At 34.4% G+C, this 12,927-nt stretch overlaps 1 protein-coding gene across 3 annotated transcripts in view; it reads left to right on the top strand.

The window, feature by feature from the left end:
* The window catches only part of BCHE (butyrylcholinesterase), a 65,584-nt gene that overhangs the window by 19,512 nt on the left and 33,145 nt on the right, over positions 1–12,927 (top strand). The window contains exon 3 of one of the 3 annotated variants that reach the window (XM_008521815.2): positions 393–2,940. The exons of the other annotated variants lie outside the window; for them this stretch is intronic. Coding sequence (XP_008520037.1) covers positions 393–408 — 16 coding nt within the window. The 3' untranslated portion in view covers positions 409–2,940. Of the gene's footprint in view, positions 1–392; positions 2,941–12,927 lie in introns of those variants that run through there. 3 annotated transcript variants of the gene reach the window in all.

Below are 12,927 nucleotides of genomic sequence, written 5' to 3'. Positions count from 1 at the left end.
ATGAAAACTATGTGAAACTGTTTATCAAAGGTCCGTGGGTTTGGAAGTGTAGAGGTTACTGGTGGCAAAGCCTTGTGGTATTTTGATGGAATGGTGAGAACTAAAACCTTAATGGAGACTCAGAAGAAAATGGGGAGGAGAATTAGAAATTGCAATTTGAATCACCTTTTTCAAAGATCTTTACTATGAAGTGGAGCAGGGAAATCCAATCAGGGGACGTGCGGACAAGAGAGGGCAGGAGGTTTGTTTGATTGTCTTTGCTTTTTTATGAGAGATTGCAACATATTTGTGTGCTGAATGGAATGGTACAGTGAGCAATGTGACTAATTCGGTTTCGTGTCAGCATCCTACTCATCTACCTAATTTAATTCATCCATTTATTTTCTTTTTAGAATACAATGCATCTAAATACATTGCAAGCCCTTTGGTTAGAAGTCAGACTGTCAGTACCTTGGATTTTACAGAGCACAAACTAAAGGAATCAAGAGATGAAAAGCAAAGGGAAAATAAACAAAAGCACTACCTAAATATTCTGAACATAAAAAAAAAACGTATCATGAAATATTTCTTTGATATTTACTCCACAGAAAAGGTGGTATTTCATCATTTGGAACCTATTGATTTGTAATGTGCCCTAAATTCTGAAAGAATTATTCCTTTAGTTTTGAAGATGAGAGACAAATCAGAAGCAGCAGTTTTCTGAGAGCTGAGGCAGGAAGCAAGCAACTTGACAACAGAACTGAGAGGTCACAGACTAAGGCAAGACAAGCAGCTGGGGAGTGTTTGTAGGTGGGATTAACCGCTGATAAAGGAGAGTGTAAGTGGTGACAAAATATTGACCCTGAGACCACAAAACATGTTATGTAGTACCTTCTATGTGTCCCTTAACATTCAGGGAAGTACTATGCAATGTCTGTTTGGAAAATTAATTTGTTGAAATAAAATGCATGTGGTTATAATAAAAATAACTGAGCCCTTAAGGAATATGCTTCACGTGTAACCTATAAATAATAATTTAGCTTATTCTGTGATCTGAATATTGAGAAAGTGCTGAGCAAGTAGCCTTTGGATTAGCAATGTTAAGCCTATAGAATTGTTTGTATTCATAATAACATCAGTTAAGGTGTATTAACTGCTGACGTGTGCCAGCTCTCTGCTCAGGACTGCACTTCCATTATGACAGCTCTTTAAGGAAGTATGATCCTCATCAACAGGTGGCGATAAGGATACTAAGGCTTAAAGAGCTTAAGCTGCTCCAAATTCCACAGCTATTAGTAAAAACCAGAGCTCCAGTCTGAACCCTGTGGTCTGACAGAGGAAGCCAGGTACACCATCCCTATACTTAGCTCCCACTCTGTTAGAATGTTTGTGTACCAGTGGGAAAGGGAAAGAGGAAGTAATTGAATCCCTTTGCCCTTGGTTTTCTTATCTTTAATATATGAGGGTGCTAATACCCACATCCTGGGTTGTCATGGAAATTTGAGAAACTCTATGTAGAATACCGGCCATATTTCCAGACACAGAGTACAAGTAGGGTTGCCAGATGAAGTACAGGACACTCAGTTAAATTACATCAGCTAAACAACAAATATTTTTCTTTTAGCATAAGAATGTCCCATAAATTTGCATGGGGTATACTTATACTAAAAAAAATTACTTGTTGTTTAGCTGAAATTCACATTTAACTGGGTGTTGTGTTTTGTTCCGTTTTTGCGAAATCTGGTAACCCTGACTGCAAGTCAGTCGGATGGCATACAGAGAATGGGAAGTAGCGCCTAGGAGTGGGTTTGGCAAAAGCTGAGAAAGGTGTAGAGGGAAGTTCAGTGAAGGGCCCACAAGTTGGCAGGAAGAACAGAAGGAAAAAAAGGACACTGAAATGAGAGCTGGTTGTCACAAGTGGACCAGGCCTGCAGGGATTGGAGAAGGGAGGCTCCCAAGGAACTCGGCACTCCTAATGCCCTGGCTGCATTTCTCAAGATTGGCTGTGGGACAGGGCAGGGCTCGGCTTGCATGTTTAGGGTTTCTATTAAGGGTTAATGCGCTGAGGAAAGTACAGATTAACATGATAGGGGCAAAAAATTGATCTAAATATTAACATTATGATAGAATTAAGGTTTCCTTCCCCCAAGCCTGAATCTTCAGAGCTCTGAATATGCGTTTGAGATTATTTTATTGTTTATGTTGGATTTTTTAGGTTTTTTTTTCTTTTTTACTTAAATGATAACCTCTGGGAAATGAATGTTTCATAAAATGTATTCACAAGGACTTTTGAATTATATTAATGGACCTTGAAATAAAGAATGAGGGAAAAATAACATAAACCAGAAAACATGTTATTTGTAGAATCTTCAAACTGATTCTATTTATAACACTAGACTTTACAATCTCAGATTTCACTTTCAAATTATTACAAAAATAACTAATGACAATGCTTTATCTAATTATCAGTTTGAATTATTAGAAGTAAACTATAAAGACTTTCGAATATAAGATGTTTTATTACGAAGTAACCATTGTGGGAGTCAAAGAAACCTAACAATTATAAAAATGAGTAAAATTCAAGGGTGTACAAACCCTGATCTTGTCTTCTACATCAACTTTGAGTTTACATATTCTGTTAGTTACTTAGGTTTATAATAGACTATGTGTAAATTAAGACATGTTTTTTGAATCTCTGCCTAAGTTATTGTATAGACCAGATTATATAGAGAAAGTTTCATATCTTTCTCAATTTAGTTACATTCTTTTTTTTTACCTTTAGTACAATGGAGATCATTTCTACATAGTGAATAAGTGATATTAAAGTGGAAAAACATTAACTTCTAAATATAAAATTGAACTTCATCTTTACAATTGCCCTTTATCATATGGAAACTTTTACATAAAATTTGCTCAACTCTGGTAAATTTGTATTTATTGTAGTCAAATGAAAAAAAAAAACAATTTAGCAATGTGTTTGATGTCCTTTATCCAAGGGGAACAATCCATGGACTAGGGGAGCACAGTGCCTCACGAGCAATGGAGCACTCTTCCTAAGGGATGTTTGAGCAAGACCGAGTGTCCTGCATGGAGTGTTACATGCCACAATGGGAAACAGGGCATGACTGGCTGGGGTTACATATCTGACCTTATTTAGAAAGATCAAGGAACAAGGAAACAAATATAGGGCCCTGACATGGCTTGATGTTTGGGAATTGGCTGACTGGATATGCTGCATTTCTGCTCGAGTGGAGCAATTACAGGAAAATTATGTAAGTTTTGGTTTGCTGACATAGCACCCTGGGCAGGAGCAGCTCCATCGTGACCTAGAAATTTATTTCAACATTGTATTTTAACTTTTTTCTTCATTTTTTGGACTAGGGAAAGATTTTGGTGTAAATAAGTAAATCTAAGAGGTGGATTAACTATGGTTTAAACAGAATATGCTCTCAACCAACTCTTCAACGTGGTTAAGAGTCAACAACCCATATTTCATAAAATAATACTGACTTTACAAAATATTAGTATACCGTATATAAATTGTCCCATTGTGAACATGCTCTAGAAATAAACGTAACCAGACATCTACAAATGGAAAATAACAAGGTGATGAAAAATCAAAATTAATCTTCAATCTTTAGTGAATTGAAGAACTGAAAATTTTTCATAAGGAAGAAAAACAGAAAAGAGAGTAAAAGATGATTTTAGTAAAATAATCAACAAAAATATTTGATAATTTAATACCTAAAAGAACATAAAAATTATCGTTCAATATCAAAAGATTCCATCTTTTAAGTTTTATTGGTAAATAGTCAAAGTGAACTTATTTCTTGTTTAACAGCATACCATAGAGCATTGATTTAGTATAATTCTGTAGTTTGTGTTGTTTAATCCATAGTAGTTTCTCTTTTTAGCTTTTTCTTTTTCCTGGTAAAAAAGTTTTGAATCATAATCCTGACAAAAAAGTTCTGCAGACAACCCTCTTGGAATGAATGAAAGTAAAGATGATTGAGCAATTATAGAATTGTAGAAACCTGATAACATTATGAAGGTCATCATGAATATTTTTAGTAGCTTGAAATGGTAGACAAGAGAGAAAGGAGTCTAGAAAAGAATCGGTAAGAAGTAATGCCAATGTGCAAAGTTTCAGAGCGCGGTCCTTTAATAACTAGACAATAATTCCGTATTTAGAAGGCACCCCTCCCACACCCACACACTATTAAGGAGTGTGCCTGTTCATAGTATTATGTGTCTTTCTATAGGATATTGGTTAAACATTTTCATCATGCGAAAATACCACATTAAAGATAGACCAAATAAATAATAATTATACCACTGGTAACTAGCAAAAAAAATTATGGAAAAATGTTTGTAAAATATTTAATTTTCTTTTTATTTCTCTGGTGTTCTAGAATAGTTCAGTTGTAAATATAATATCAGGCATAAATTTAAAAGGAAATGTATTGTAATCTACAAAATTAGAAATGGCAATCTAAACACAGTTTAAAAATTGAACATATTGGTGCCAGCCCAGTGGTACAGCGGTTAAGTGTTCACGTTCTGCTTCTGGCAGCCCGAGGTTCGCTGATTCGGATCCTGGGTGTGGACATGGCATGGCTTGACACACCATGCTGTGGTAAGCGTCCCACATATGAAGTAGGGGAGGATGGTCATGGATGTTGGCTCAGGGCCGGCCTTCCTCGGCAAAGAGAGGAGGATTGGCAGCAATTAGCTCAGAGCTCATCTTCCTCACCAAAAAAAAAAAAAAATTGAACATACCATTTATTTGAAACTACGGTAGTTTTACAGTTTTCTTATGTCTAGCTTGTGAAATGAGTAGTTAGATTATTATGCCAACAAAAGCAAATTAATGTTTTAAACATAGAGTATAAATGGTGTAAATACCTTTTTTTCTTTTTCTTTTTCTTTTAAGTCTTGTACTAGAACCACAAAAAAGTGAAAAATTTATGAGATCCAATTTTTATTCAGTTGTGGATTCATTTCTAAGAAATCTTTGGATGAGGATGTTATAGTATTTTTTAATCTTTTCAAACTGTTCACCTATTAGTAAAATTGTATATTTTAGATCTGTTAACAAAGTGTTAAGAATAGATAAAGACCAAAAATATTTATTTGTATTAATTTCTGTTTGTTCCTGATAGAATTGAGGTGGTCCCTTATCTGTTCTTAAAAGCCAGTATTCACAGTCTTCAGGACCCAGCCTGCAGATGTTCTGAACTCTTGAACTGATCTGCACTAAAATGAATCTAGAGAATGAAGAATGAGAAGGAGAGAAAGGAAGAAAGCAAAAGAGGAAACTTGACCAAGTTTCTAGCTTTGGACTAAGAGCTTTCACATATATTAAGACATTTAATTTTCATAACAAATTTGCTTAGACGGTATTAGCTCCACCAGATAGATGAAGGAATAGGTTGAGCCGGGCAAAGTCAAATGGCTTGACATAGTTCGAAATGGGTTTCTAAGTCTTTCTGACACCAAAATCCATTTCTTTCCATTAGATCACCTAGCCATCTTGTCACTCTAGATTTTACTAGTTTTATTATTTTTTATTTATTTATTATTTATTATTATTTTTTAGTCCCCACTGTGTTCAGTACTTACTCATAATTCTGGTTTTAGGCTGGAACTCCACGCATTGGGAAGGTACAACAATGGTTGTCCATGTGCCCCATGGTCTTGCTGAGGAAATAAGTCTAAATTATCAGATTAAATTTTCTGTACTTGAAATTTCCAAATTAAAAATTTAATGCTGAAAAATAGAAATCCATAAATGGAATTTTTGGAGAGAAAATCAGATTAATTTCTTCTGTCAGTTGAATTTTCTGTTTTTTTGGAAGATGAAGAGAATTCAGTCATTCTTGAAACATTACCATTGTCTGTTTATGCAAGACTTTTCTCATGTTTAAAATTATTTTCTTGTTTTTCCATTTACCCCAATTCTTGCATCTCCCCCCCACACACACTTACACTCCTCTGTTAGGCATGTGTGCACAAAAATGGGGGTATCTGTTCCTAACATATGGGTAGGTATGTCTTCGCTTATATTTCAGACTGGTGTCCTTTGATTTTAAATGGAAATTTAGATAAGAGAAGAATTAGACCTCCACCTGCGTGGGCAGAATTATTTCTAATCTCACCTCTCCGTGAAGATCATAACAGCATATTAAATGCAATATGAGTCTTCCACTTTTGAGCATGGTTGTTTCATTTCTTGGGCTGTGATAGTCCACAAATTAAAATTTAACATTGCTGCTGTTTTCATGGCTGATTTAAAAAATTAAAGACTATTGTATCTATTTCAGCTATCAGTTGTGTACTGAAGCTTCGTTTTTATCATTGCTTTGAAATAAATTTCAGTCAATTTAACTTATAACTCTTAAGTAAAATTACAAAAAATTCTTCACTCAACTCCATGTTTTAGTCCAAGTTTTAATATACTAATCCTGAATCAGGAGTTTCTGTTCTTCCAGAAGATTCCTCTCAGTCTTATCTTCTGCTCTTGCCATAATTTGTCCGAGTTGAAAGCACCACACCAGTTCTTCATTTAATGGCATACTAAAGAGCAAAAATTTTTAAAAGGGATAAAAAGAAGAACAGCTTGTCTCAAATACTGCTAAGAAAACCAATGTCTAACATTTCCTAATAATTTCAAATAGAGGAACTTGATTCTCCACATGGCCACCAAAGCAGCACTGATGAACACAATGCATCCTTACTCCCAGCGGCGATTTGACTAGTGATGTTTGTTTGTCCCAATATCACAGCCTAGCCTCAAAGTGGAAAGCTGGCAACAAAACAAGACACCCAAGGACACAATGGGAATAAATATAAAGTGATAAAGCTATGCAAAGTATTCAGTAAATCTCTTAAAATGCAGCATTAGCACACAAATGAAGGAGATATAGGTACTAGGAATCTGCTTTCTTCCAGGACACTATATATGTATAGTGTATTTTGAGTGGGCATAATCTTCCTAATAGGGACAACATGGACAATTTTCATAAGCATTTTCTCCATGAATTTGAATCTGCTGCTAGGAAATCACAACCTAAAAAGAAAAATATTATCTAAAGCTCATGTTGAGTATAACTATAGATAACAAAACTAACACAACTCATCTCATTGTCAGACATCTATTTTAAGAACTTCAGTAAGCAAGAATATAGCCTACCTGAAACTTACTATTTTTGTCTCCCCAATACATAAATAAACTTCTATATTTGCTGTGAAAATAGAATGTATTTAAATCAATTAATGCAATGTCTATTACACACTAAACATGATAGAGAATAGTAATTTTGAATGATATTACTAATAATCATAAACATAAAAACTATCCTAGGAATGTGTAAAACTCTACTGACCTCTATAAAATACCAAAGAAACAGGGTCATTTTCCAGTAAGTCATGATAATAAAATAATGGGGTTTTTTTGTGTGTGTGTGTGTGAGGAAGATTGGCCCTGAGCTAACAACTGTCGACAATCTTCCTCTTTTTGCTTGAGGAAGATAATCATTGAGCTAACACCTGTGCCAATCTTCCTCTATTTAGTATGTGGGACACTGCCATAGCTTGGGTTGACGAGTGATGTGTAGTGCTGCGTCTGGGATCTGAACCTGCGAACCCCTGGCGCCAAAGTGGAGTGCATGAACTTAACCACTACACCACGGGGCCGGCCTCAATAATTCTTTTTTTGATAACACTTTTTCTTTAAGTTTGACAGTTAAGGAAATTTAACTAAGGTCCATGCTCTCCTAGGCATGCTTAAGTGAGCATTTACTATTATGAGTTTAATAATCATAAAAACTACGCCACTTCTCTTAGGATTTGTGTACATTATCATGTTATGTACTTTACCTTGGAAAGTACGGCAATAGGAATGTGTGCCAGGCTTGGATTATAAAAATGCATGGTAATGTGGGTGAGATAGTTAGAGGGGACCTTACCTGACAAATATTTGCCTTAAGGCAATGTTGATAAACATATGTTAAACATGAGTAATGAATCTAAGCAGTTATGCACGTGAGATTATGTAGACACATACATAATAGGAAGTAACATATTTTAATGCATCTTGAATGCTAAAAAATCTTTAAAATCTACCCGTGCATCCTAAATTCTTATTATATAACAGTAAAAACATGAAATGTGCCCTGTAAGTATTTATTTAGTGTATCACACAAGAGACCTACAAACATTCAAATTTGGCAATAGTGTTATATCTTGAAATAAAAGTTGAAAAATTCTCATGAACTTTTACAATTGAAACCACATGGAAATTGAGTTTAGCTATTTTTTGTACCTGGACTTCAACATGTTCACTTATCATGTCACTTGTGACACTTCTTGCTTTACTTATCATGACTGTTATTCATCCAACCTTGCAGATAGCCCACATGAATTAAAGATTAAACATTTTTACAATATAGGAAATGAAAGTTCATAACAATTTTGTCTTCCGTGAGCTAAACACTAAATAGTACTGTGGAAAATAATTACGCAATATCTTCACAAATACATATACGTCGTTTACTTTTTAGATATATAAGGTAAAAATAGTCCTTGGCTTTCTTAGTGTTGAAACTTAACATTATATTTAAAGTCAAAAGGAATAAATACTTTTATCACTCCATAACTGATGATAGTTTTCTTTTTTTCCTACATTTCACTTTCTTAACTTACCCAGAAATAAGATTATATTCAGCATTTTTCTGTAGTATATGTCTGTTTTGTAGCTATGAATGGCATTTTGGAGGTGTATTCTTAGCAGTCCAAACGCTACCCAAAATTGGCCTTCTTGAGTTGTAGCAGAAATAAATTACCACAATATAGTCATAACCTTCAAAATTAAATATTGATTTATTATGTTTATAAAAGAAAACCAAGTTGGTATTTAATTAAAATGGAAGATACTTCCTAAAGACAATTTTATCACAGTCGATGGATCATACAGCCATTGGTCATAAAATATCACTGGAATATAACAAATCAAACATACCAAAAGTTACTAAAAGGAATATGCAAACTCCTTTCATTGTTTCCTTCTGGTGGATGTAACTGGTATACTATGATTAGGTATGTATTTGACAAGTCCAAAAAAAATTCCTTGAAATCTATTTTTCATCAGCGTATATGAATTCATAAAGAGCATCTGACATATCTATCACTCATTTTTTAATAGCTGGTGTCAGAATATTTAATATTATTTAAAAAGGGCAAGACTATACTAGGTCATCAGTTTTTCTTAATGAAGTTTAATTCAACAAAATCTTAACCATAAAATTTCACTATGGGTAAAATACTTTTTACTTTAAAAATCTTAGTAATAAAATGTGTCCATTTTGATCTCAATCATTTTTTAAATGACTATCTCAATGTACTTTGCAAGGATAGGTTTTAAAAACAACTGTTACTGTTTTAAGTGTATTAAAATATTATTGTGTTTCAGGTAGGGAGAACTTCAATTCTATTTCCTAAGGAAACTTATTATAAAATAAACTTCTAAAAAATATTAATAAGCTTTAAAAATTGCCTTTATCATGAAAGATTGCAGCAAAAAAAAAATCTTGTATGATGTCAGAACAGTAGACAAACATTATAATTCAACTATGATTTACCACAATCTGGACAATTTTTGTTTTTAACTTATAAAAACAGATGCTGGAAAATCTTAATAAATTAAAGTGAAGAACCTAAGGAAATATTTTTGGTTGTTCTGTAATATTTACCTCAAAAAACAAGAAAGAACTGAACATCATGCACAGTCATCCCTTGGTATCCAAGGGGATTGGTTCCAGGACCTCTGCTGAGACCAAACTCAGAGAATGTTCAAGTCCCTTATGCAGAATGGCATAATATTTGCATATGAGCTACACACATCTTCCCATATACTTTAAATCATCTGTAGATTACTTATAATATGTAATACAATATAAATGCTATGTAAGTAGTTGTTTTACTGTATTATTTAGGGAATAATGACATGAAAAATGTCTGTACGTTCAGTACAGAAACCACCGTTGTAGACCTTTCAATCTGTGGTTGGTTGAATCCATGCACGTGGAACTCACGGATATGGAGGGCCGACTCTACTATTTGTTTTTGGGTCTTTCCTTTTGAGGAAGATTAGACCTGAGCTAGCATCTGCTGCCAATTCTCCTCTTTTTGCCAAGGAAAACTGGCCCTGAGCTAACATCCGTGCCCATCTTCCTCTACTTTATATGTGGGACACCCACCACAGCATGGCTTGATGAGCGGTGCATAGGTCTGCACCCAGGATCCAAACCAGTGAACTCCAGGCTGCTGAAGTGGAATGTGCAAACTTAACTGCTGGGCCACAGGGTAGCCCTGGGCCAACTCTACTGTTTGAGTTTCTATCTCCATTCCTCCAACCAAAAAAAAGAAAAAAAAATGTAGTAACTTCTTAAGGAAAATATGATAGATTATAGTTGTTTTAAAGTAAAGTGGGTTTTTTTAATTGAGGTAAAATTGCTATATAACATTATATAAGTTTCAGGTGTACAACATTTTAATTTGACATCTGTATACATTACAAAGTGATCACCACCAAAAGTCTAGTTAGCATCCATCACTATACAATTGATTCCCTTCACTCATTTCGCCCACCCCCGCAACCTCTTTCCCCTCTGGAAACCACCAATCTGTTCTCTGTATCTATGAGTTTTTTGTTTTTGTCTTGTTTGTTCCTTCATTTTTCTTTTTTTTAGATTCTATATATGAGTGGAATCATATAGTATTTGTCTTTCTCCATCTGAATTATTTCACTTAGCATAATACCCTCAAAGTCCATCCATGCTGTTGCAACTGGCAAGACTTCACTCTTTTTTATGGCTGTGTGGTATTCCAATGTGTGTGTGTGTATTTGTGTGTGTACATACACCACATATTCTTTGTTCATTCATCCATTGATAGATACTTAGCTTGTTTCCATATCTTAGCTATTGTAAATAATGCTTCAGTGAACAGAAAGGTGCTTGTCTTTTCAAATTAGTCTTTTTGTATTCTTTGGATAAATACCCAGGATTGCAATAGCTGGATCGTATGGTAGTTCTATTCTTAATTTTCTGAGGAATCTTCATACTGTTTTGCATGGTGGCTGTGCCAAATTACATTCCTACCAGCAGTGTATGGTACAAATACACTTTGCTCCACATCCTCTCCAAAACTTATAAGTACTTGTCTTTTTAATAATAACTATTCTGACAAATATGAGGTGATATCTTATTATGGGTTTGATTTGCATTTCCTAATAAGTAGCGACATTGAACACCTTTTCATGTGCCTGTTGGCCCTCTGTATGTCTCCTTTTGAAAACTGTCTATTTGGGTCCTCTGCCCATTTTTAAATCAGCTTTTGTTGTTATTGTTGAGTTGTATGAGTTCTTTATATATTTTGGATATTAACCTGTTGTTGGATATATAATTTGTAAAATGTTTTCCGTTCAGTAGGTTCCCTTTTCGTTTTGTTGATGGTTTTCTTGCTGTGCAGAAGGTTTTTAGTTTGATGTGGTCCTACAGTAAAGTTTTAATAATATCTATTTAACTATCCTCCCCAAAACATAGCATTATTGTTTACAGTTGTTTATATAAGATTATAGTGTTCCAGTCAAGCTAGATTTTCTCTCTAATTTAACAACTGAATTTTGCATAATGAATCAACACAGCCACGGGAAGTACCCAATTTGGTCATTGAAACAATCAGATCAGTATTTTATCCATTTTGACTATTTCAGGCAGATTAAAATAAACTACATAATTATTATTATAAAGATGTGATTATACCATTATGTGGGCATCTGGTTCTAGCCCCTTTTTGTTTTATACAATATTATGAATATAAATGATGTTTATAAAAGATCAAATGTTTTATATTAAATTTTACCTCACATCTCTATAATATTTTATAATTTCATTCATTTAACAAATATTTATTGAGCATCGATTATGAGGCAAGCACTGTGCTAAACGTTATGAAGTCAGTAAAAATATAGTGCAGAATTAAATGCAAACCTACCATCAAGGAGGTTATCACTTCTGCTGGAGGAGTGCAGCGAATAAGCAATTCACTGTGCATAGTGATAAGGACTAACTATAGACTTCTGTGGAATGAAACATAGAAGAGCCTCAATCCAGTCCTATAGTCTAGGAAACCTTTCTCAAGGAGACAGAGTCCTTTAGGAAGATAAAATAGTATTTGCAAAGACCCAGAGGTGATAGACAGAGAAAGAGAAATTAAGAAGGCAGGTGTGGGGAGACATGAATCTGGAGAAGTATGCAGAAACCAGGTCGTAAATTTGTAAACCCTGCTAGTTTTGGACTATATCCTAAGGGTACTATGTGAAAACATAATATGGTAACATAGAATATTTTGTTTTATTTGTTAGTTTTTTTTTTAAGTCAGGAGAGAACGCTAACACATTTGAATTTTAGTAAGATCATTCTGTCTGCAGAGGAGAGAATGGTTTAGAAATGAGCACGAAAGGTGACAGGGTGAATAATGTAGAGATATATTGCAGTGGTCCAGGGCAGCAACAGTAATGGCCTGTATTAGTAAAGTTACATTAGGAATGAAAAGACAAGTCAGGTGATGGATTTGAGAGGTTGATTGGATATAAGTCTTAGGGTTAGGTGATTACTTAGATAGTTATGGGGAGTGTGCGAGAAGAAAGGGAAATCAATGAATGTTACCCAGTTTTCTCACTTAACCAGCCAGGACCTTTTACTGAGTTAGGATCAGGTGGAGAACAGGGTGAAATTGATGAGAATAGTCCTTCATACACTGAGTTAGTGCCTATGAGACGTCTCATGGGGATAGGTGCACTAGGCGCTTGGATGTAATTGGTAATTTAATCAATCAAATTGGGTGTGATCACTAAGATATTTTGTATATAATGAGAGCCTAACAGGC

This window comes from Equus przewalskii, chromosome 18, assembly GCF_037783145.1.
Source record: "Equus przewalskii isolate Varuska chromosome 18, EquPr2, whole genome shotgun sequence".
Taxonomy (NCBI): Eukaryota; Metazoa; Chordata; class Mammalia; order Perissodactyla; family Equidae; genus Equus; species Equus przewalskii.
Note: the sequence above shows the minus strand (reverse complement) of the source record. Positions and strands in the feature narration are given on the sequence as shown.